At 39.1% G+C, this 25,843-nt stretch overlaps 2 protein-coding genes and 1 long non-coding RNA gene across 3 annotated transcripts; 2 read left to right on the plus strand and 1 right to left on the minus strand.

The window, feature by feature from the left end:
* Nucleotides 1-354: 354 nt before the first annotated feature.
* gnl3l (G protein nucleolar 3 like) lies at nucleotides 355-12,252 on the plus strand. The gene is made up of 15 exons (XM_066672630.1): nucleotides 355-402; nucleotides 502-542; nucleotides 1,525-1,626; nucleotides 1,790-1,906; nucleotides 3,995-4,078; nucleotides 4,185-4,320; nucleotides 4,476-4,579; nucleotides 4,808-4,952; nucleotides 5,879-5,966; nucleotides 6,049-6,226; nucleotides 8,316-8,458; nucleotides 10,217-10,353; nucleotides 10,831-10,979; nucleotides 11,772-11,946; nucleotides 12,073-12,252. The coding sequence occupies exons 1-15, from the start codon at nucleotides 390-392 to the stop codon at nucleotides 12,132-12,134; spliced, it is 1,674 nt and encodes a 557-aa protein (XP_066528727.1). The 5' UTR covers nucleotides 355-389; the 3' UTR covers nucleotides 12,135-12,252.
* Nucleotides 11,059-12,884, minus strand: LOC136697486 (uncharacterized). Its single transcript, XR_010802706.1, has 3 exons — nucleotides 12,821-12,884; nucleotides 12,327-12,425; nucleotides 11,059-11,128 (listed from the first exon to the last, which is right to left on the minus strand). It is a non-coding gene; the product is annotated as an uncharacterized lncRNA (long non-coding RNA).
* A 551-nt stretch (nucleotides 12,885-13,435) lies between these two features.
* tfe3b (transcription factor binding to IGHM enhancer 3b) lies at nucleotides 13,436-25,589 on the plus strand. Its single transcript, XM_066671248.1, has 9 exons — nucleotides 13,436-13,778; nucleotides 17,287-17,507; nucleotides 18,199-18,423; nucleotides 19,041-19,136; nucleotides 20,002-20,113; nucleotides 20,447-20,503; nucleotides 20,638-20,713; nucleotides 20,810-20,957; nucleotides 22,416-25,589. The coding sequence occupies exons 2-9, from the start codon at nucleotides 17,322-17,324 to the stop codon at nucleotides 22,845-22,847; spliced, it is 1,332 nt and encodes a 443-aa protein (XP_066527345.1). The 5' UTR covers nucleotides 13,436-13,778; nucleotides 17,287-17,321; the 3' UTR covers nucleotides 22,848-25,589.
* Nucleotides 25,590-25,843: the final 254 nt, after the last annotated feature.

Consider the following 25,843-nt stretch of genomic DNA (forward strand, 5'->3'; position numbering starts at 1 on the left):
TGCAATTGTTTCCAGTTCAGAGAGTATATATATATATATTCCATTAAAATCCAGAATGTTGAGACCCCCATCTTTATAAAGTCTAATAATAGTTTTTCAGGTTATATACTCCAGTTTATTATTACAAATAATTTTAAATATCATTGAGTCTAGAATTGAATAAAGCAGGATATAGGCCTCCCACTTTAGAGATATATAATATCTTTTTGTAAAACAACAGCTATATTAATCTTAATCTGAGCGAGAGAGAGAGATTTATATTCATATATATTACTTCGTTTATTAATTTTATATATTTAATGAAGAACTTTTTTATAGTTAGACTTTTATTCTGAAGTGCTGTAGCTATTTTTTTTCACTCTGTGCTCCTGGTGTGGAAACACGTGGTCATGTCCAAAGCAAGTGAGTACTATATTTATTTTGTTTTCCAGCGTCATTTTTAAAATGTATTTGGAAAATGAAGTTATAACAATGTCATAATTGTTTTTCATGCTGTTTCAGAAAAGAAGAGAGCGAAGCGGCTAGGGTTTTGCGGTAAAAAGGTGCGTATCTGAAGTGCTTAGCCTATTTGTTGTTTGTTTCCCAACGCTGCAGTGAAGCAGTTTTTTTAAAGCGACGGCAGATGAAACCTAATAGTACCCGGAGGTTAACTTCAGACTCCAGCAGCGCGTCAGAGTTACAGCAGAACAGACGCGAGCAGGCGTGTTTAAAGAATGATGTTTTATATTATCAGCACATCTGTACCCAATTAACAAGTGTGTCAAAATGTGTTAGCGGATTTCCCAATAAATTGGAAGATTTGGAGAACGTTAACAGTTAATTAGGATACAGGACTCTGAGTAAAGTATAATGATAACGTACAGCCTGGAAATACATTCTCGTTTCATTTTATGATATAGTCCTTTAGCAAATTAGAGAAAAAATATTTTAGCATTAAGGCATCATTGTGTCTCTGTCACAGCTCCGGGTGACTGTCTGTGAGGAGTGTGGTGTGTTCTCCCTGTGTCTGTGTGGGTTTCCTCTGGGTGCTCCGGTTTCCTCCCACGCTCCAAAAACACGCGTTGGTAGGTGGATTGGAGACTCAAAACTGTCCATAGTTAAAATATTATTTACTTAATTTTTATAAAGTTACACGTAGGTTGCCGTTGTTGTTAGTGATGTCTAAGTGTGTAGTAGACCTTCACTCTGAACATAGAGGACCACTGTTCAGGTTTTTCAGTTTAAGACAGAACACAGCATTTCTGAAATCACTGAGAATGATACACAACTGGTGTTAAATAATGACGAGCAGAGGTGAGAGCGGGGAGAAAGGGCTAGTGGTGTTGTGGAAATTATGTTAGGACCAGTGTATGTAGACACTAGAACACTGATATATAAACAACTCTGCTTTTTTTGTGTGGACAGGAGGACAAAATGCCAACAAAAAACTTGTCACTTTCTATGATGATTAAACTGTTTTTAAACAGTGTGGACAGCAACCAAGTTATTGTAATTATGTAATTATTGTTACCTGTCTTATCAAAGGTTAAAGATGGACTGCAAGGAGCCAAAAAAGAGCCCGGTCTGCCAAATGTCCGGGTTTTCAAAGAACACCACCAAAAACAATCTGAGCTGAGACAAAAGAGGGTGAGAGACAAATCCTTGCATAAGAAATTGTATAGATTGTACATTGAATATTTATTTGTATTTGCTTAATTCAGAAGTAATGAAATTGCATGTACATTTATTCTATAGTGTTTTGCTAGTGGTGTGAAATGCATCAAAATGTTTCTGCTGTGAATTGTTTCAGCTGGAGGAGCACTTGGAGAGGCAAAAGCTGTCAAGAGAGAAGGAGCTCATGAAGAGAAGAAGTCTTGAGAGCTTCCAAAAAGATGTCCAGCAACGACAGCAAGAGTTTGAAAAAGGGGTCAGTGTACATCTTGAGTTGTTTTCCTGCCGTGATTAATCACAAAAATATTTCCCTTAAATTCCACAAGAGGGCAGGTACAAAAAATATGACCCAATTACATTGAAAGTATTTTGCAGCATGTGTGTGAATATAAATACACGTATCAACCTTAGTACAAAGTGTAAGTAGCTGTTCTGTTAGAGTTACAATGAAAGACAAGGTTCAGAATAGAGTTACATTTGTGAAAATAATGAATTACATTGAAGTAGTTATCTGTTTAACACAAGGATTATAGTTCTCTGTCGCTACAGCGGCTTACCTTTACAGCTATTGCAGAATTATTGATGTAACTTAATGTAAATGAAGGGCTTCCTGTCTCTGCCTGGATCAAATACAGTGGAAACTTTACCTACGAACTTGATCCATTCCGTGACCCGGTTCGTAAGTAAAAAAGTTTGTTTCTCGAGTCAATTTTCCAAAAGCAATTAATGCGTTCCAGCCCCCACCCCGAAAGTCCCCATTTTTGCAGTGATATATGTTTACAACACTCTCAAATTAGTAAAAAATACATGTAGCGTTACTAAAAATAAAAGAGAAATACAGTGGTAACAGTAATAAAAAAGAAATAATAAAGTTGTAAGTGGTTACACATCGCTACCTTGAAGACGTGATGACTGGCTGGAGGAGAAACACAGGCACTGGCTGTATATCGGGAGGTGGGGGGGGGGGGGGTAACGGAGAGTAGGCGGTGAATGTGGGGAAGCGTAGATATGGCTTAACTTTCCATGTCTGCTATTTACACTAATGCTAAATTGCTAAAGCTACAATTTGCTAATCTTAAAAGCTCACTCCAGTCTGGGCGCTGGGAGACTCACCTATTGCGGTCAGTGGACATTTCCAGCCGCCGGCTCGGCAGAGGCTCGGGTTCATTTCTAGAGTCGTGGTTCATTGGGGGAGGCAAAAAATATTCAAATGCCCGGTTCGTATCTTGGAAAGTTCGTTAGTATAGGTGTTCGTAAATAGAGGTTCCACTGTACTAGATTTTCCTCCGTACTCACCAGTATGAGTCTATGGCACTGCCCCTCCCTACCTGAAAGAGTTGGCCCGATGCTGATATCTCAGTGGGTGGTGATGTACGTGATCAATATATGTCAGAAAAATAGAATAAAAATAGATGAGAAGAATTGTATACGTTGAAATTGTTGTGCATTTCCATGTGCAACCATTGTATTTATAAAACATTCACACAGTCTTCAGAAAAGGATCAAAACAGGCTTCCACTACTGATGTCACAGTAAATACACCGTAACATTGTAAAAACAGTATTGGCAGGCAGCCGCTGAAGCAGCAGCAACAAGATGGACTTGTTGTACTGGATGTGTCCCAAGCCACACCTGATGGCACTTTAACTTCTATACTATTGAGTGCCTTTCTGATAATGGTGCAATATTTTTATATATTGTATGTAGTGTCACACTGCGCTGTTTGGCATAAAGCAGACGTAACGCAGCAGGAATCACATTTGTTTAAATTTGAGTTTATTTCACGTAGACTACAGTAACACGACAAAAACCAAGTCTGTCTATGGAGAGTGTGGAGACAGGTGTTGTATTTTATTCTCTCTCATGTGCAGAGCTCTGAAGGTTAAAACAGTCTGAGGTTTATCAAATGGTGTTCATTGTTCACTGATGATGCTGTTTTCTCTTACAGCAGCAGGGTATGTTTATGGTAATGAATTTACAGGTAAAGGTTTTTAAATGTTTTGCTTTTTTTTTTTTTTTTTTTTAAAGTCTGTGAGTAAATCACCAATCTCTTTCAAATACAACACCTTAACATCCTGTAAAATATGTTTTCAAACTATGCACAAATTGAACCATTGATCAGTTTGATTTGGACCAAAGCCTCTTCTTTGTGTCACACCAAATTTTGCTCCTTTTAGGCATATTTCATTCCTGTTATTTTGTTTCAGGCCAAACAAAGTAGACATGAAATCATCCCAGAAGCTGCTGAAGGTCTCCAGCATGTCTCTGAACTGTTTTTTTCATGATGTAAGTAACTTGATGGCTACATAATGTTTGCTGGGTGTTCTGTGTTTTGTATTTGTAGGAAGCAGAAATGCAGAATTTGGAGAAACATGTCAATTTTGAAAACGAGTCCTCAAGGAAAGCCTACTACAGAGAATTTAAAAAAGTATGTAACAAATGATTTCTTGTATTATTTACTTAAAATCTACAGCTGACTTTGCTTCATTTATGAGATTGCCACATTTTCCAGTATTGTGTGTGTGTGTGTACAGGTGATTGAAGCAGCAGATGTTATTTTGGAAGTTTTGGATGCCAGAGATCCTTTGGGTTGTCGCTGTCCACAGGTTGAGCAAGCTGTGGTTCAGAGTGGAACGGACAAGAAAATTGTTCTGGTCCTCAACAAAATCGGTACGCTGGAACATGTATTCTCACCAATACAAGCCACAGGAGAGGCTCAATACTGACCTGCCATAGACAGACATAATAAATCAGTAATAAAGTGTAAAAAATAATATATGAAATATAGTGTAAAACAAATGTTCTGAATGTCTGTATTCTTCAAGACTTGGTGTCCAAGGACATTGTGGAAAAGTGGATTAAGTTCCTCCGCAATGAATTCCCTACTGTGGCCTTTAAAGCTTCGACGCAGCAGCAGAACAAGAACCTGGTGAGTGGGTACATTTCAGGTGTTAATTATTATTTTGTTATAGCAGTAGCATTCCTATTATATATAGTTCTTTGTGTATGAAGATGCACTCTGGTTGTGTAAATGTGTTGGCCTTAACCACTGATAAGGTTGTCAGTGCTTCATTGTGTTAATGCCCATGTTCAGCTTTGTTGGGCTGCAGTGCCATTATTTGTTGGTCCAGCTAATGTTTAGCTGACTTTTCCACAGAAACGCAGCTGTGTGCCAGTGAGCCAGGCCACTCCGGAGCTGCTGGGCTCTAGTGCATGTGTAGGGGCAGATTGTCTCATGAAGCTACTGGGAAACTACAGCCGCAGTCAGGACCTCAAAAAGATCATCACCGTCGGAGTGGTAGGTGAGTGCTCTACTGCGTCTGTGGGATTCAAGACGTAACTTGCTGCCATCTAAAAAGGAGACTGCATTGAAAGTTGGTCTGAAAAAGACCATCATTAAGTGGAACCTTGTTAAAGCAATGGTTTGGACATAAATCAAACATCCTCTGAGACTAATATAACATCTGTAAAATCAATTACACACATCTAAAGCTCCATATTTCTACTGGGCTACCATCATCAGAGAATGCTTAACCACAAAATGCACAAACGTCTACTAAATTTAGAACCTGTAACAAGCCTAGCGTAAACTTGATTAAAGCACAGTGAATCTTTAAGAAATCTAAAGTACAATACTGTGCATGCTTTTAGGCCCCGGAGCTGATATTTTAAAAGCCATGTTTGTGCTCAGGAAGTGTTTGTTTTTTTGTAGTATTTCACTAAAATTGGAATTTTTATTTTTAAATTTTAAGTGCAGTTTAGTTATTAGTTATAAATGATTAATAAGACATATACATAGTAATGTACTAGAAAATAATTAATTATTAACTTCATTGTGTTCATTGTAACATTCTGAAACCTCTCACTGAGGGGTAAAATATGTATTATTTGTTGTTGTCATTTGTCACGGGCGTGAAAGAAGACGAGACGACAACACATGAGAAAACAACAACAACAACCCGACTCAGCTCAGCTACAAAAGTCTGGGAACCAAGGCATGACAAAGCTACTCAGATACAAGTCCTTGAAATAAAAAGAGTCCTGGGCAGCAGGTGTTGGGAGCAGTGATTTAATTGTTCCTTTTGTTAGTGTTTAGAATAGCAGCATGTCTACCATAGTGCAGTTTCTGCAGTGTTGAGCCGGGAGTAATGACGACAGAGGCTCTGTTCTCCCTATTGCACATTAGTGAACATATTGAAACTACCTCGTGTTTCTTTCATTATTTTAGGTTTCCCTAATGTTGGTAAGAGCAGTTTGATTAATAGTTTGAAGCGGGCTCGAGCTTGCAGCGTAGGAGCAACTCCTGGAGTAACAAAGTAAGTAGTAACCTTCATTGATTTTGGGTTTCTTATTTGTTTATTCTTATCTGGTTTTGTGTAATTTGAATGCTATTCTTAGGTGTTTACAGATGGTCCATTTAGACAAACACATCAAACTGTTGGACTGTCCTGGAATCGTTATGACTACATCAACCAGTGATGCTGCAATGATCCTGCGGAACTGTCTGAAAATTGAACAGTTAGTCGATCCAGTCCCAGCAATTGAAGCCATCTTAAGACGCTGCAGCAAGAAACAGGTTGCCCAGATGTCCTTATATATATTTTAAAAATATTCTTATTATTATTAAGCTCCGGTTTCCTCCCACACTCCAAAAAACACACGTTGGTAGGTGGATTGGTGACTCCTAAGTGTCCGTAGGTGTGAATGTGTGTATGTCTGTGTTGCCCTGTGAAGGCCTGGCGCCCCCTCCAGGGTGTATTCCCTCCTTGCTCCCAATGATTCCAGGTAGGCTCTGGACCCACCGCGACCCTGAACTGGATAAGAGTTACAGATAATGAATGAATGAATATTATTATTAAATTGTTATTGTTATAAGACTTTGGTAATTGCAATGTCCTGCTTCATGTAGTTAATTATGTATTTTGATGTATATATTTTTAAAATCAAATCACCTCTGCAGGATGATGAGCGATATTCAGGTTTTAAATTATGAAAAACATAAGAGTTGCTGTAAAAACAAGGATCAATTTTGTGCCACAATTTCTGTGAGTTCCCCGTGCTCCACAGACTATCAACATGTAATTCTAAGAAAAGCCTCTTTGTTTATTAATTTATCTCAGTAAAGCATCACTTTTGGGTCTTTTAGGGTTAGGGTTACCATGACTACTTGAGTTGCTCTGAGAAGGAGCAGTATTTAAAATATTTTTTTTACGTTATTCCTAAAATCATAGTCTTCACAGTGGAATAAACCATGAATTCCGTCTCACTTCAGACAAACAGTAAATTGATCTCCAATATAATTCATGGTTTAAATACCAGAGGATGGTGATAAACGGCTCTCATTAACTCTTTAGCACATACTACTTTAATGAAAAAATATGGTGAAAACCTTTTAGTATTCTTCATCAATCTTCATCAGAGTTCATCTATGAATGGTATAGTGACATGATCAAAAAGGTCAGAGGCGCTAATGGAGCTAGATCCAAAGATGTGGGAGTTAGACAAAACACAAACAATAAGCTATAAGTTTATACGTTGTGGACTATAATGGTCTATTGACCCCATCTGTTGTCAAAAGCGTCTCCACTACAAATGATAAAGTACTGTCTGGGTGCGTAGTCCATCTAATGCTCTGCATATTTTGTTATATCCCTTTCACCCAGTTCATCAGTGCACAGGGCCTCCAAATGACCACCACAGAGCAGGTGTTATTTGGGCGATCACTGTCAGCACTACAGTAATACTGATGTTACAGTGGTAGGACTGGATGAGGGAGCAGTGCTGCTGAAGTTCGTAAAAACTGTCCCCTCATTGGCCACTGTTTTAGACACAGAACTTGTTGGTCCACTTTGAAGATTTAAGGAATTGGGGAAAAAAAAACTTTGGTTTAGTTTAGAAACTACAATCAACTACAATCTCCCAGAATCAACTCTGATATTTGATTTGTAGTAAATGTAGTAGTTCACATCAGTTAAATGTGGACTGTGAGTCATTTGTACTAAACAGACATGACAGGGGTTATACCGAAACTAATATGACTCTCCTTTCCTTTAACAGCAGCAGTAGCTCTGTATAGCTGAAAAATGAAGGCCCTAATGTGTTTCCTGCTGCTCATTATACAGCAGTAACTACCTGAAGCCAGTGCAGTTATGGACAGTGTAATACACGTGGGGCATTTTGCCCCTATACTTTTCAAAACTATACACTGTCTCACTCACAAAGTGTTCATGTGACTGGCTGCTGAGAGCTGCAAGCCTCATGCATTGGTCGCCACTGGTTTCCCGCATTTTGATGTGTTGCTAGGTTTGGGTCCAATCCCATTTCAACCAAAATTCCTGAAAGTCCCACTCAAAACCTCAAAATAGAAATATTTACTAAAAACCTTTCCATTCATCTGTTTCAAGTCTAAGTCAAGTGCCGGGTCAGAGTCAAGTCTTTTATCGTTGTTAATCCAGCAGGCCTCAAGCTCTTAAATTTGCAGGTTGATTCAGACATTGATTCAGAGTCGAGTCATGTTTCTTGAGTCCCAAACTATGGTAATAACAGAGGCTACACTCACACAAATATACTGTTAATAAGGGGTCAGAACCGTGTTCCTCCGTACATATTTACAGGCTTTAATGGAGTAACTCACTAAAAAAGTTTTGCTTTGTTGCAATTTTTAGGTCATGGAGCATTATGGCGTCCCAGACTTTCACACGGCTCTGGAGTTTCTGGCTCTTCTGGCCTGTCGCCAGGGGAAACTACGAAAAGGAGGGTTACCAGACTGTGACAAAGCTGCCAAGAGTGTGCTCATGGACTGGACAGGGTGGGTTTAAAATTGTATTAACAGATTAATGTGTAACACTTTAGTCCAAAGCTCCGGTTTCCTCCCACAGTCCAAAAACACACGTTGCAGGTGGAATGGCGACTCGAAAATGTCCGTAGGTGTGAATGTGTGTGTGTCTGTGTTGCCCTGTGAAGGACTGGCGTCCCCTCCAGGGTGTATTCCCGCCTTGCGCCCGATGATTCCAGGTAGGCTCTGGACCCCCCGCGACCCTAAATTGGATAAGCGGTTACAGATAATGGATGGATGGATGGACTTTAGTCCAAAATGTAAATTGACATGACTCTTAAGGTCTCAGAATGATTTAATTATTTTTGAAATGTAAACTCACATTTGGACATAATCAGTACATGTAACAAAAAGAGGTAAGTTTCAGAATGTGCTTTCAGCGCCTGCTGCTGGAGGAACAGAATACGCTAACAGACACTTGTGGTTTAACACACACCGCAGATGATTCTCCAGTGAAACTGAGGCTCAAATCACACATTTAGGGATAAAGCCTCGTAGCTGTGAGCACAGAGTCGAGTGAAGGCTCTTCTGAGTGTTTTCTCTGTTTTCATCTTCATTCCTCTCAGTTTAACCCAAACTCAGCTCTAAACTCACACTGCGGGGGGGCGACTGGGCTTTGGTTTTATCCCCCACCCGTTTACAGAATGTGACACCAGCAGTCAGTGAGCTCCCACAGCGCCCCCTCCCTGTGGCTCTCTTAAATGCACATGAATTAACTTTTTAGATGTTCTAAAGACACAGAGCACAACACGCACGTCATAAATACCTCCCTCATTTTGAAATACAGTCCACATTTTTTATTTAAAATACCCTAAACTATTAATGCGCTATGTTCACAATGGCTAACGGATAGCTCTTTTTTTTAGTTTGTCTAAACCAAAAGTGTCACACAGATTTAGATGTGTATCAAATTGATACACAAACCTTTTTAGCAGTTTTCCTTGGAGCTCATAACAAATGCAATGAAGAATAAATACCACCCACATGCCATTTTTCAAACTATTTTAGGTCATCTTTTTGTTGAATAAAATGACAATTGTCACTTTTACTACTATGCAGCATGTACCATAAATGACAGAAGAGAAGTTTGAATTACAGTTATATGCTACACAATAAAAAGCATTAAATGTTTATACAGTAACCCCTCGCTTCTTCGCTGTTCTCGCGGATTCACTACTTCACAGGTTTTCTCAAGGCTTTTTTTTTATTTATTTTTTTTTTTTTTTTTTTTTTTACATGTATTGGACTGGGCCTGTAGGTGACAAAATGTATCATTTACGAGTGTTTCTTACGTACAGTACATGTATTGTTCACATCCACATCCGAGTGAAATTTACTGACGGTAAATCACAGCTTAGGAATGACTCTATTAAAGAAACTGGTGGGATATCACATGTAGTTCCAGCTGAAAAACATTATAGAACGACTGTTTAATGCAAAACGTGGGTTGTTAACAGCAACAGGGAGGGGTTTAAAAGTCCAAATACTCGTTAAATACATAAAAAAATACCTTTTCTCTACTTCACAGAAATTCGTTTTTTGTGGGTGGTCCTGCAACGCATCCCCCGTGAAAAACGAGGGATCACTGTAATCAAAAAATTGTTCTTGTCTGATTGGTTCTTTTTTTAATCTTTTTATTATTATTTTTTTTTTTTGATAACTTGATCAGTTTCTTCTGTGGTGTTATACTAGAATTTTTAACATAGGATTTTTCCATCTGTTTGTTTACAGAGGACGTATCAACTACTTCACACACCCTCCGGAAACACACACGCTACCCACCCATGTCAGTGCAGAGATTGTGGCAGAGATGGGCAAGGAGTTTGACTGGGAGGAGCTGGAGAAGGGCAATATGGAGACATTAGCTGGTAAAATATCTCTTATCTCATTCTGTTTACCAGGGTTGAAATTATGGATGGCATTTTTAGTGTTGTTCTTATTCTGCAACATATTTCATTTGTGATTTGACTTTCATTAAAACTTTTAGGCCTGAATTATTTTCATTGAGGTCAGGTGTTTTTTGAATAAAAATAATTTCTCAAAACACCAACAGAAACTCATCTGGAAGGAACTCATTTTATTTACAGTATTCCTATATTGTGGCTTCTTATGATTTATTCATTTCTTCCAAAACATTATACTGTGGCACCATGCTTGTTTACTAGGGCGCTACAACATTTAATTTGTATAAATATAATCGCAATGTGTCTCCGTTGTCTACTTTGTCTGTATTGATTACGGTTTGTTCTTATGAAAGTTCACTAAAGGATGGGAAGCACTTGAAATCCTGTGGTGTGTTTACAGTTAATACCCTCAGTAATGTCACTCAAACGTGTTTTATTTAGAATGTAACTCTGATAATATGGAGATGGGCTTCTGCATGGCTACATCAGGAATGACTCAGGCAGGCCAGGACTCACAGTTAGAAATGGAGAAACAAGAAGAGACAAATCCTCAAGAAACTGAGTGTATGGATGCTGATCAGGATCCAGAGGTACATATCAATATCATGTATAAATGCCATATTATTATATTTATAATGCAATTTATTGTCACAGTTAAAAATATTTCCTCACCATTCGCCGCTCTCCAGTCTGTTCACGTGCTCTAAACCAATCTGATGTGTTTACGAGGCCCCAGTGTCTGTAAATGAATGAAAACACAAAGTCTGTCTGTCTGTTATGCTAGGCTTTCTCTCTCTCTCTCTCTCTCTCTCATTAAAATTTCAAATTCAAATAGCTTTATTTGCATGACTTGGAATTCAATAAATTGTACATTTTAAATCTGTCTGTCTCGCTTTCTTTCTCTCTCTGTTTCTCTCACAGTTTCTTTCTCTCTCTCCCCCTCCTTCCCTATGGCAGAGGATTCAGGGTTGTTGTTGTATTTTTAGACATCGGAGTGAACTCCCAACATTATAAAGCACAAACCGAAATGAGCATTTCTATATTCTTGCTCTATAGGTGGTTAATATTGAATCATTTTTGCTGTTTCGCATCACTTAAGGTGGAAATGTCTCCAAACTCAAGAGACGGCTAACTGCATTAGCGACAGTGCTACAAACTAAACAACACGAGTTTGTGGGAATTCAAACAGTGAATAAAGACTTCCAGACAAGTTAAAAGTCACCCACATACAAAAAAAAAAAACTTTTTTTTTCCCTCCTGCCCCCCTTTGTGAGTTAATTGACATGTTTTGGAATGTGTAAAAATATACTTTATATATTTTCATTAATTTTGGCATTATTTATACATTTAAATATCATTTTTTCCATCTTCCTTAATTTAAGTTTGGACCATTGACAGTGGAGCTCAAAGAAGCCAAAGGAAAATCTGGTGGAGCTCGGGAGACCCAGCGTCTGAAGCCTGTGGATTTAAGAACTATTTCGGATATTGATCCACTTCAGCAAGGCCAGGCACTAATGGCTGCTAACAAGAAGAGGAAGAAGCAACAAAAAAGAGCAGGTAAAACATATTACCTGCAAAATTGTTTAAATCAGGTTGAAGATTACCATTTTATTGACATTGCCACATTTAATCTAAACATAGAATGTCACTTTAATTATAACTTTCTGTTTACTTTTTCTACAGACAAACTCGCCACCAAGCTCTCTGATTCCCTCACATCAGCCATGAATTTTCTAGAAAGCTGAAATTACAAGAAGCCCTTTGGAGGACTATTACCTTGCTTGCTGATCTGTTATTATAGACTTTCTGTATGTGCATTTTCATTATGTACATGATGTTCAAGGCTAATAAATATAAATTGCTGACTCCTATGGTTGTTGGAATCCAAATCATTGGATTCAGGTGTTCCTACACTTCATGTGCTTGGGTTTATTCACCTGTGGCCTTGGCAGAAAGCTTCTACAAACATTTGTGAAAGAATTGGTCACATTCAGGAGCTCAGTGAAGTCCAGCGTGGTGCAGTGAGAGGATGACACCTGTACAACACGTCCAGTTGTGAAAATTCCTCACTATGAAATATTCCACTGGAAGTGACTGGGAACAACAGCAACTCGGCCACAAAGTGGTAGGCTTTTGTAAGAATGGGCAAAAAAAATCCTATAAACACACTTCTAAACCTTGTGGAAAGCCTTCCCAGAAGAGTTGAAGCTGTTACAGCTACAAGGGGTGGACCTTGGTTTAAACTGTGTTAAACCCTGTGGATTAAGAATGGGATGGCACTCAAGTTCATATGCTTGCAAAGGCAGATGAGCGAATACTTTTGGCAATATCTTATATACATGAATTTGGGTGTTATTACATATTAATAGACACAATAAAACATATATATTTCTTATTAATCTTGCGCATAATCTTAAATTATAATGCCTACTGTTTATTTGTGCTGAGTGCAGCAGGCTCTCGCTGATTTTAGCTTGTGCATCAAACACGAGCGCTTGTTTGAACGGCACACGGAGATTCGCGTCATGTGGCACATGCGCAGTCTCTCACTTTACTGGCCAAATTTGGTAGAATTATTAAATAGGATTAAAAAAATAATATCTTACATTTCTGTGAGCTTTAATGCGTTAACTCATTAACACTGACAGCACTAAAATAAATAACTGCAAATATGTAATGTGGGAATACAGAAGTCAGTTCAAGACTTTTAATAAATAATACACTTTTTATGATAAAAAAATACGTATTCTTTTTTTTCATATTATATTACATTAATTATTTGAGCACATATTTATATTTGTCATTTTTCATTCCCAGACGGTGCCAGCTGAGCATCTCTATTTATGTATATAAAATTATTAATAGAATGTAAAAATATTTTAAAGAGAACAAGCAAAGTAACAACACGAGATTAAAAAAAAAAAAAAGATTCCGGAAGTGAAAAAAAAAAGATGACACCAAATCAAAAGTATGTTTTGGAATTTGTGAACATATTAATATTATACCTTTTCACCAGTCGCTTTGAAAACAAAATAAATGGTTATAATTTTAGTTATTTTAAGTTATTTTCAGAACGGAGCGGAGGCTGTCGGGCAACAGGCGGCAGCAGCTGGAAAAAATTAAATGAAAGGGGAACCGAGAATAAAATTCGTTTCCCAGCAGTAAATATTCAGTAAAGTATCTATTTAAGTTGTACTTCCGTACATATAAAGTCGGTTGATATCTGGATTTAAACGAAGGCTACGGCAGATTCTCACCATAACTGTCTTTTGTAACCAATCGCTTCGTCTTTCGTTCAAAACAAGGAAACTATGGCATTGACGGAGACTGATGCTAACGCAGAAACTGCACTGGAAGACTGAAGTGCGACTCATAAGCTCTGCAAATAGGTAAGTAATGGACAGACTGGAACATTTTAATGTAAAGGAGTTTCTTATGAACAACTGTCATTAAACTGGCAGTAATTGTGAGCTGTCTGAAACTGCGGAGAGATCTGAGAGCGCTGTGGCTGCGCCAGGCTTCTCCTGATCTGAGCTAGCGGCTAACGTTAGCTGTGCTCGCGTGAAGATTATTCAGACTGATTTTAGACTAGATACGTTACATGCGTTATGTAAAACGGCATTAAATGTGCCTAATATGTTGACGTGTGTAGAAATGTATCTGTTATTCTTTTAACTAAGAATTTCTTGAGGTTATCTATTAGCATTCTAGATAGTGCTATATCTTGTGTGTGGCGTAAATGCATGTTTATCAAGCATTTCTCATTTTATTCGTTAAATTAAGTTTTATCCTGTCATTCCAGTAGTGACAGAGAGTAAACAGAAACCGTTATGTCGCTATTTTGATTATGTTAAGCCCAGAATATGGCCAGTTAACATTAGCTCAGGTGGCTTTGGGGATGTTAGATACTAAAACAGATGTAAGAGGCAGGTGTTTACATCAGTAAAACAGGGTAAACGACTTCAATAATCAGTATCTAGTTACCCGAAAACCTAATTTGCGGATATACATTCATTTATATTTAGTTTCGACGGCAGTCCTCCAGAGTGCATGTCTATTTTTGTGTTGAGGTGAAATTCTTCACTGTTTAAAATTATAACATGGGCTCTACAACAAATGATTCTTAAACATTTGTACTCGTAGTTTAGTTTTCTACTTCGTTTCAGTGCTTTTTATCTTTCAACATTTTAAACATTAACATACTCTATTACATAGTAACAACGTTTCCTGGCCAATCCAAATTGTGGTTTAGTGAAATGATATTTAATCAATAGGTGTCTTCTAGCTGGAAATAACAAACAAATGTCAAGAGAGTTTAAGACATTTCATTTATCCAGTGGCACCACTGCATCCGACGCTTTGCATTGTGCTTGGTGCTGTAAGGCTTGGATGCAGCTGTTTGGCCGTGGAAACCCATTCCATGAATCTCTCTACGCACTGCTCTTTGGTGAAACTGAAGGCCACATGAAGTTTGGAGTTCTGTAGCGAGTGACTCTGCATAAAGTTGGTGACCTCTGTGCACTATGCACCTTAGCATCCACTGACTCTGCTCTTCACTTTGTGGCTGAGTTGCTGTTGTTCCCAGTCGCTTCCCCTTTGTTATAACATCACTGACAATGGACTGTGGAATATTTAGTTGCAAGGACATTTCATGACTGGACTGTACAGGTGGCATCTTCTCACTGTACCCTGCTGGAATTCACTAATCTGAGAAAGACCCATTTTTACACAAATGTTTGTAGAAGCAGTCTGCACACCTAGGTGCTTGGTTTTATTCCTGTGGCCTTGGAAGTGTTGGAACACCTGAATTCAATGAGCTGAATGGATGAGTGAATACTTCTGCCAATATTGTGTGTGTGTGTATATATACGCAACAGGTAGTGTTGCAGTCACACAGCTCCAGGGACCTGGAGGTTTTGGGTTCGATTCCCGCTCCGGGTGACTCTCTGTATGGAGTGTGGTGTGTTCTCCCTGTGTCTGCGTGGGTTTCCTCTGTGTGCTCCGGTTTCCTCCCACAGTCCAAAAACACACGTTGGTAGGTGGATTGGAGACTCAAAAGTGTCCGTAGGTGTGAATGTGTGTGTGTGTCTGTGTTGCCCTGTGCAGGACTGGCGCCCCCTCCAGGGTGTGTTCCCTCCCTGTGCCCAATGATTCCAGGTAGGCTCTGGACCCACCGTGACCCTGAACTGGATAAGCGCTTACAGATAATGGATGCATATATACAGGGGTTAGACGATGAAACTGAAACACCTGTCATTGTAGTGTGGGAGGTTTCATGGCTAAATTGGAGCAGACTGGTGGACAATCTTCATTAACTGCACATTGCACCAGTAAGTGCAGTGTGTGAAGGGTTAATTAGCAGAGGGTAAGAGCACAGTTTTGCTCAAAATACTGCAACGCACACAACATTATGGGTGACATACCAGAGTTCAAAAGAGGACACATTGTTGGTGCACATCTCACTGGCGCATCTGTGACCAAGACAGCAAGTTTTGTGATATATCAAGAGCCACGGTATCCAGGGTAATGTCAGCGTACCACCAAGAAGGATGAATCGCATCCAACAGGATTCACTGTGGACGCAAGAGGAAGCTGTCTGAGAGGGATGTTCGGGTGCTGACCCGGATTGTATCCACGGCTGACCAAATCACGGCAGAATTAAATGTGCACCTCAGCTCTCCTGTTTCCACCAGAACTGTCCGTTGGAAGCTCCACAGGGTCAATATACACGGCCGGGCTGCTGTAGACAAACCTTTGGTCACTCACACCAACTCCAAACGTCGGTTTCAGTGGTGCAAGGAGCGCAAATCTTGGGCTGTGGAAAATGTGGAACATATATTGTTCTCTGATGAGTCCACCTTTACCCCACATCCCCACATCCGGGAGAGTTATGGTGTGGAGAAGCCCCAGAGAAGCGTACCACCAGACTGTTGCATGCCCAGAGTGAAGGATGGTGGTGGATCAGTGATGGTTTGGGCTGCCATATCATGGCATTCCCTTGGCCCAATACTTGTGCTAGATGGGTGCGTCACTGCCAAGGACTACTGAACCATTCTGGAGGACCATGTGCATCCAATGGTTCAAACATTGTGTCCTGAAGGCGGTGCCGTGTATCAGGACGACAATGCACCAATACACACAGCAAGACTGGTGAAAGATTGGTTTGATGAACATGAAAGTGAAGTTGAACATCTCCCATGGCCGCCACAGTCACCAGATCTAAATATTATTGAGCCACTTTGGGGTGTTTTGGAGGAGCGAATCAGGAAACGTTTTCCTCCACCAGCATCATGTAGTGACCTGGCCACTATCCTGCAAGAAGAATGGCTTCAAATCCCTCTGACCACTGTTCAGGACTTGTACATGTCATTCCCAAGACTAACTGATGAGGTAATGGCCGCAAAAGGAGGCCCTACACCACACTAATACATTATTGTGGTTTAAAACCAGGTGTTTCACTTTCATTGTCCAACCCCTGTGTGTGTATATATATATATATATATATATACATATGATTGGGTTGGTAAATAAGAGAAGGTTTATGAAAAATTTTGAACATGGGTTTTTTTTTGTAAAAACAAAAATAGAAATAGCTTTTAATATATATTTTTTACAACATGTATCACTGACTCACTGTCATTACAGGTCACTGCCCAGTTCACTTGTCATTATTAATATTGACAAAGCCAGTAGATTTATGTTTGATGGTGATGTCATGCTTCTTGTTTGTTCTGAGCAGTTTTTTTGTGGCTTTGATGTTGTTTATGTCAATATTGGAATTAAATTGTATTGACTGAAATTTAGAAATATGTTGTGATATACATTTTGTCCGTATCGTCCAGCCCTTATTGTAATATATATATCACACCATCATATTGTTTACTCCTATGATTCTAGGTTTTTCTGATTTTGTTGTTACGGAGTGCAGAGGGATGTCGTCACGCGTGTTGCTACGGCAGCAGCTGATGCGGGAGCAGGCTCAGGAGCAGGAGCGCCGTGAGGCTCAGCAGCAGGCAGCTCAACCCCGACCCAATGATTCAACTCCTGCCATCTCTGTCAGTGTCCCACCTACAGCCACCCGAACCCCACCCACACAGGTGCCTGTGGAGGTGCTGAAGGTTAGTTGGTACTTACAAAGTTTTGACTGTGTTCAGTTACGTCTCCATCAACAAAGATGAATTGTTGAATTATTCAGGTTAAACCCAAAAAGCAATTGCTCTAAAAGAGCCAGAGATAAATGCACAGAGTCAATAATATGTCATTGGTTTAACCATTGTCTACAGTGAGTTAAGATTATAGTGATATACACTGAACAACCCCAAGTTCTGTCAAACTTAAAAGTAAGTTTTTTGGAGTATGGCTCCGGAGCCGTCCCGCTGAGCTGCTGAAAGAGCAGTGGAGAAAAAGACAGCCACAGAAACCACACAGACATAACATTTTCTTGTTTTCTTGCAATTTTCTTTTGTTTACCAATTAGAAAGCTGATAAAGAGTCCACTGACCATAACTTTACACATTCTTCAGTTTGTTAAAGAAGTCCAGGCACCCTACCGTTGTGTGGTAAGCACTGGCGTCAGTGCTAATTTACATGTATTTTGCGGAGTGATATCGAAAAAGCTTCGGTCAGAGTACCATTCCAGTGGAACATCTCTCACCCAATCACACGGCAGAGTAGAAACTAACTGTGCTATTATTAAGCAATAGAACATAACATTATAATTACTATAGCTATAATTATAATTTTAATTGTAACCTAATTTTCATTAAGCTATTTTTAATACTGTGTCTTTGTTCCTACATTAAATTCTAGGTTCAGACTCATTTGGAGAACCCAACTAGGTACCATATCCAGCAGGCTCAACGGCAGCAAGTGAAACAGTACCTTTCCACCACACTGGGTACAAAAGTGGCTTCTCAGACCCTTTCCATCTCCCCGCTGCCCCAATCCAGCTCTGCCCCTGAGACGGTGCCATGTGCCAGCAGCGCCCCCAACAGCCCAATGGCTCTGCTTAACATTGGCTCCAACAAAGAGGAGGTAATAGTGAACACAGACATATAGACAGGGGTTTAGTATGTTATTATTGCTGAGATAAAGTCTGATGCAGTATGTTTGGGCATTTCATTCGTAAATGTAAGGATCATCATAATAACAGATTAAAAGAATGATACACAATATTTTTACCTTATAATTCCAGGAGAAACAACCCCAAATCTTAGTGTTCCTTTGAAGTAGTTGTAGAAAGCCTTTAAAAATAACTATGTAATAACTGTGCCAAGGGGAGACTTGATATTTATTCAGTCAAACAAAATTATAAAGCGATTTATGGTGCCCTTTGTGGTTTGAATCATTTGTTTTTAAGGAAAATACAAAAAAACAACATGGCAGTGACTTGATTATTGGGATTAGCAAATGGGTATAATTGATGTGGTCGTGTTTAGTGATGCCTAAACAGAGATGTAAATGTATGTCAGTCGTTTAATAAAATTAGCCCCAGTTAAGCTACATTGCCTCACTTTGTCCCAGTGCGCTAATGAAAGCTGCCATTATCGCAGCACAGCTACTTTCCCTCTTTAAATACTGTAAACTTTGTATTGTATTGATAGTCTGTTTGTGTAATGGAGGTATTTTTGATCTTTTTTGTTTTTCTTCAGATTGATGATGTAATTGATGACATCATCAGCCTTGAATCCAGCTTCAATGATGATATTCTGTCATTTATAGACTCTGGCTTACAGCTCCCAAACACAGTAGGTTTCTTCAGTTTTGCATTGAATTATTGAAAATATTGAAATTGTAACTTGAAAGAAAGCTGAGGGTGGCACGGTGGCGCAGTCACACAGCTCCAGGGACCTGGAGGTTGTGGGTTCGATTCCCGCTCTGAGTGACTGTCTGTGAGGAGTGTGGTGTGTTCTCTCTGTGTCTGTGTGGGTTTCCTCCGGGTGACTGTCTCTGAGGAGTGTGGTGTGTTTTCTCTGTGTCTGTGTGGGTTTCCTCCGGGTGACTGTCTGTGAGGAGTGTGGTGTGTTCTCTCTGTGTCTGTGTGGGTTTCCTCCGGGTGACTGTCTCTGAGGAGTGTGGTGTGTTCTCTCTGTGTCTGTGTGGGTTTCCTCCGGGTGACTGTCTGTGAGGAGTGTGGTGTGTTCTCCCTGTGTCTGCGTGGGTTTCCTCCAGTTGACTGTCTGTGAGGAGTGTGGTGTGTTCTCTCTGTGACTGCGTGGGTTTCCTCCGGGTGCTCCGGTTTCCTCCCACAGTCCAAAAACAAACGTTGGTAGGTGGATTGGCGACTCAAAAGTGTCCGTAGGTGTGAGTGTGTGAGTGAATGTGTGACTGTGTGTGTCTGTGTTGCCCTGTGAAGGACTGGCGCCCCCTCCAGGGTGTATTCCTGCCTTACGCCCAATGATTCCAGGTAGGCTCTGGACCCACCTTGACCCTGAACTGGATAAGCGTTACAGACAATGAATGAATGAACGAATAAATGATAGAAAGCTGATGAGAAAGCAGTGTTGTCCTGTCATGTAGTCCTGCACTGTAAGCAGACCATAATGTTTGTGTGGTTTTATTATTCTGTTGTATTTAATATACTTATATATTTGGACGTTTTCTGTTCTTTAGCTACCAGGCAATCTGCTCGATGTCTACACCAGTCCTGGCATGGCAGCCCCCACCATCACTGTCAGCAACTCATGTCCTGCAGATCTGCCCAAAATTAAATCAGAAATAACAGGCAAGTCTAGGAAATATTAGTATAATAGTAGGATTAGTAAAGAACACATCATTATAAGCTCACACACAGAAGCCATGGGGCTCAAACGTCAAAGCTGGATATTTTGTTTGCAATTAAAGTATTACGTCTGAGATTAATTTTTAATGGGGTGTACAGTACGTACGAGGGAAAATGAGTGGCAATAGACCACACACATTGTAATGTAATTTAAGTATATTTTCATGTTGCCACAGCAGGCAGATAAGTATTTAAAAAAAGACTGATCAGAGAAAGAAATACATTTTTAACAAATAATCATTCTAATTATTTAATGAGATTTTTTTCCTCCCATAGATGCAGAGAGCAAGGCCCTGATAAAGGAGAGACAAAAAAAGGACAACCATAATCTCAGTTAGTTCATTTCACCCAGCTACAAAATGCTATAGCAGACGTTAATGTGATTTTATTGCTATTTATTACCATTAGCACAAACCTATTTCAAACCTATTACAAACTTAATTTCATTTCCATTTTATTGTGTGCAGTTGAAAGGAGGAGGAGATTTAATATAAACGACAGAATAAAGGAGTTGGGAGCACTGATACCAAAATCAAATGACCCGTGAGTTCTTCTTTCGTTTAAATTTTTTCAGGTTGTCATGTTCATGTTAGTGAGTACTCTTGGTGGTGTGTATCCTGTCTGTGTTTGTCTGTGCAGAGAGATGCGTTGGAATAAAGGGACCATTCTAAAGGCTTCTGTGGATTACATACGTAAACTTCAGAAAGAGCAGCAGAGAACCAAAGATGTTGAGATGAAGCAGAAAAAACTGGAACATGCTAACCAAACACTTCTTATGCGCATTCAGGTACCATCTTAAGAAAACTATAAATATATAAAACCGTAAACCCTAACCCTCCAAAACAAACTGACACATAGAAACGTTACAGAGACTGACTAGCTGTGTGATTGAAACCCTCTTTGGCATGTGTGGACAGCACCCGAGCTTCAGAGAGGAGACATTAATTCAGGAGCCCTCTGTTGTTCAGCAGGAAAAAATAGTCATGGAATATAGGGGTGACGATGTGGCGGTGGGTTTGAAGATTTGACACACAAGAGACAGACGTGAGAGAGTGACATTTCTCCATTCATTTGTTATATGGGGTATTTGTCGTATTTAAATGCAGATTAACAAAACAGAGTCTAGATTAAGTGGTTTGGGCTGTAATCATTGCAGAAACCTGGAGAAGAAACTGTATGTGAGAAAGACTGAGTGTGTTTTTTTTTTGTGCAGCTAACACGTGGCTCAGTATTTGCTGTTGTATGCCAGATGGTTGCTAACATGTTGCTAAGTGGTTGCTAGGTAGTCCTACAGTATCCCGGGTAGTTGCTAAGGTCTTGCTAAGTGGTTGCTGGTCAGTTACTGTGGTGTCCCAAGTGGCTGATTAAGTGTTTTCACATTGTTGCTACAGTGTTGCCATGTAGCTTTCAAGGTTGTTGCCAAAATAATGATAAGTGGTTATTAGATGGTTGCTATGGTGTCCTAGATGGTTGCTATGGTGTTGCCAGGTAGTTGCTAAAGTATTCCAGCTAGTTGATAAGCTGCATATAAGTGGTTGTTGGGTGGTTATTGTGGTGTCACTAAGGTGTTGCTTTAGTATTCCAGGTGGTTGCTAAGTGTTGCTAGGCAGTTGCTTTCTTATCCCAGGGGGTTGGTAAGTTATTATTTATTTATTTGTCTGTTTTTTTTTTTTTAATTAAAGATTAATTAAAGAACTCTGGATCTTGAACATGATCTGTTCAGTATTTTTAGGTCATGGCGCTCTTCAGCAAACTGCTTTGCATTGGCACCAGTTTTGAAGAAAATCAAAGCTGCGTTATTCAGAGCTGCTCTCGATCTAAATCAGGGCAGCGCTAGAGCCAGAGAGAAATAGAGTCTGTAAAATGTCATGGTTTAAAAATTGTTTACGGCAGGTTCAGATCATAGTGATGTATATAACACGTGTAATTAATGCCATTCTGTCTGAGCGGTGTTGCCATCATTGCGACTCTGTCTGTATATCTCCAGCGGGGTATGATTATAATTACTATCTATCGATCTATCGATCTATCTATCTATCCATCTATCTAAATATTCTTCTAATGTTTTTCATGTTTCCTTTTTTTCCTGACGTTTCCATCAGGAAATACACTTTTGAGTTTTACTCTGAGAAATCTCATGTCAGTCTCAGTTTATTGGTCTGTCAGAGGAAAACAAAACACAAGGCTACCATAAGCACAAGACCAACAAACAGGTGTGTGTGTGTGTGTGTGTGTGTGTTAACAGGAGTTGGAGATGCAGGCACGTCTGCATGGCCTGCATTCCAGTCTTTCTTCATCTTCTGGCCTCAGTTTAGACTCTCCATTTCTCCAGCAGCAGCCCCAGGCCAGTGCAGGGGAGCCTCATGCACACACTCTCACACATCTGGGCTTGGACGGAGCTGTGGGTCAGACATCTTCTTTTCTGTCCCCACCTCAGCCTGGGTCTCAGGGCCTGGCCATAGCCACTCCACTGAACCTAGACACACTCAGTTTCTCTGACCTAGATGAGCCTGCTGTTTCAAACCTTTACCCGGATGTGAGTCTAGGGGATATGCTGATGGAGGACTGCACTCTGTCCCCTGGAGCCCCCCCTGACTCTCTACTCAACTCAAACTCGCCAGAAGCATCCAAAACCAGCAGCCGCCGCAGCAGCCTTGACATGGAGGAAGACTTGTGACAGCATTTTCTGAAGCGTAATTCAAACAATTAGGTCCTGGAAGGCCTCCATATTTTTCCCAATTCTAACACATGATATTTTGTAGTTTGTCATGTGTAATTTTGTATTTTGTGACATTCCCAAATCATGAGCTCTAGGTCTAAGCAGTAAAACTGCAAAGCTGTTCCAAAGGCAGCGTTTCATACTGGAATTGTCCCCCAGTCGACACTGCTTCCCTCTGAATTATAAGATTACTAAGCAGTTGAAATATCGATGTTGCTAATTTATTGCTATAAGCAAATGAACACCCTGAGCACTGAGATTATTTTGCATGAGGACTCTCGTAAACTTTAAACTTAAACGTAACAGCAGCTACACAAACTGAAGCCTGTTAATAACGAAGCCTCTTAGCATTCACAATCCATAGGACTTCCTGGTTTGCACTTTATATTCTGGTGAGATTGCCAATTTTATGATATCTGTACAGTTCAGGAGTGTTAGAGGGCATTCAGATTACTTATAAAATGTTACGTGTTCCACGTTTCCTGCTTAAAACAATGTTAGAAAATGTTTTATGGGGTTAATGTGTTTTATTAACAAGCAGGTAAACATGGAGACTAAACTACATATAAATTATATTTTTATAATAAAACACAAAAAGGAATAAAACTGTAATAAAGATTATAACAACTCAATAATAATAATAATTCTGTTCAAGAATCGCCAAAACCTGCTTCATGTTAAATTAGGGTTAAAGAGTCTTCATTGGCCAGTTGTGTGTGATTAAGGTGCTTGTGTTTGGGTGCTTAGCACAAAATGTAGTTTTTTTACTTTTATATAAAATTGTTGTTGAATAAACAACTGGTTTCATTGCCCTTAGACAAAACTGAAAGCACACTTGAGGATTTGAAAATGTCAAAAAGGTCATCTGATGGCTTCATAACCTTTAGCAATGTATAGAACAATTAATAAAGCACTCTTATTTGTCCTCTGTGTTAAATAAGGCTGAATGTCAAAGCCTTCATAGCCGTGGCCTTCCAGGAGTCAGTGTACGCCCCCCTCCCCCCGCCCAAGGTCTAATATTGTTATGTAAGTGTTTGCTGAGGAATAAATTGCAGATGAAATCGAGTGTTAGATTAAAGAATAAAGTTTAAATTTAGCAATATTTACAGCTTAGTAAAACCTTGTTATAACTTATGTACCTGTTGAACTTAACTGGAGCTGAAGGGCTTTTGTTTGTTTGTTTGTTTTGGTTTGTTTTCTCATCAGAGTGTTTAATTATAATGAAATGCTTTTAATGAGCTTCTTGTTCTTTTGTGATATGAAACAAGAACAAATAATAATAACCAAAGATATCATATCTAACATATTTGAGCTATAATGCATTCGTTCAGTTTTATACTTATAACAACAGTCAGAAAAAACGACATATTGACAAGCCTCTATATTCAGAATGTCAGTGTACATGTGTTTGTTTTATTACTGGTTTTGATTTATATTCCTGCCTTTAGGGAAATGACCAAAGGAAAAAAGAGGGAAGACTGGTCACTGCTCCATAATTTGGTGCCTCTTACTCTATATATACATAATATATACTTATGATATAAGTCATATTATGCGTTGCTACACTCTCAGAAAAAAGGGTATGGTAGAGGTACATCACTGTCACTGAAGCTACAAACAGTGTAGTGTATCTTTAAAGGTACAGCAGTGGTGTTAGAGTCCAGTTGTGTTCCCTAAAGCTTCATTACATTCTCTTCTCCAGAAGGAGAGGGTGATCTCTGTAATCTTTAATTATACAACTGTGGAGAATAAAAGAACACAATAAAAGTCCTGGAGATGAAACAGAGCGAATGAAGCCAACACATTTTTTAAAATATAGTACAATGATGTTGCCTAATTAAAGGTACAGAATGTTCCCTTGATGGTACCCCCACAGTTTTTCTGAGAGTGTACTTTTAAAGCACATGTGAGTAAACTACAGCTACTTTTTCCCCCAGTAGATTATGCAGTTTTATAATGTTTACTCGTGGATAAATATATTTCTTCTCTCCAGTACTCTACATATTTTAGGGAAAAGTTTTATATTGTAAATCTGATATTTTGTGTGTTATAATAATTGGCTTTTCAGTAGAACTACCTCCACCCAGAGTGTTTGTATCAGTAGAGATCACTGCTATTCGATTATTTAAGCAAGAAATTTAGACATTTCTGAATTTTGGAGCCAAGCTCTTCTTCTCTAAAGAAAGAACAGTGAAGAAAGAACTGATGTTTGTGCCTTTACCTTTAACGATAAATGTTAAAGGCTATGTTTATAAGAGGAAAATATATATAGAATATGTACAGAGGTATATACAAAGATTTTAATGTGTAACTGATTTTCTTAATTCTACAGCTAAATAAAATGAGTATATATTTATAACTAGAACGATATCATGAATCCATGCATTTGTATTGACTTACATCAACATAGACATGAATCCTGTGGCACAAAAATAATGTCATTTTACCTTTACCATCTTTATTTTATTATTTTTACCATTTACCTCTTTTAGTTTATAATTTGCAACTGCTAAGCCATGTATCCCTGTTCACTCCCTGGTTCTTTAAAGCCATTTGTCCCCTCTGCTTTAGGTTATGAGTTATGTACAAACTTTGTGTTAATGATTCAGACAAATGCTCTGTAAACAAACACAGATGTGTTTTAAACAATATGTAAAAAACAGTTCATTTAAAAAAAAATACATTAAACTCTTTGCCAAATCCCCCTTTAAAAGGTCAAGTAAAATGGATTTCTAAAAAATATATACTCTTCAGGGTTTTAATTTATTATTTACGAAATATTTGATTCAATATTTAGAGGTGAATACAAGCTGATCATTTATTTATTTATTTTTCCATGATCAACGATAGCATTATGACCACCACCTTGTTTTTACGCTCACCGTCCATTCCACGTTCCCTCTTTTGGATATGAACAGCAGGAGCATTTCTCCAAGGTGCTTTCTGTTTGCGAG

This window comes from Hoplias malabaricus, chromosome 5, assembly GCF_029633855.1.
Source record: "Hoplias malabaricus isolate fHopMal1 chromosome 5, fHopMal1.hap1, whole genome shotgun sequence".
Taxonomy (NCBI): Eukaryota; Metazoa; Chordata; class Actinopteri; order Characiformes; family Erythrinidae; genus Hoplias; species Hoplias malabaricus.

Coding starts and splice junctions, on each gene's coding strand:
- gnl3l (XM_066672630.1), top strand. Junction 1,627..1,789: donor CTGAGCTGAGACAAAAGAGG/GTGAGAGACAAA, acceptor GAATTGTTTCAG/CTGGAGGAGCACTTGGAGAG. Junction 4,953..5,878: donor CATCACCGTCGGAGTGGTAG/GTGAGTGCTCTA, acceptor TCATTATTTTAG/GTTTCCCTAATGTTGGTAAG.
- tfe3b (XM_066671248.1), top strand. CDS start 17,322: ATGTCGTCACGCGTGTTGCTACGGCAGCAGCTGATGCGGGAGCAGGCT. Junction 20,714..20,809: donor ATACCAAAATCAAATGACCC/GTGAGTTCTTCT, acceptor TTGTCTGTGCAG/AGAGATGCGTTGGAATAAAG. Junction 20,958..22,415: donor CACTTCTTATGCGCATTCAG/GTACCATCTTAA, acceptor GTGTGTTAACAG/GAGTTGGAGATGCAGGCACG.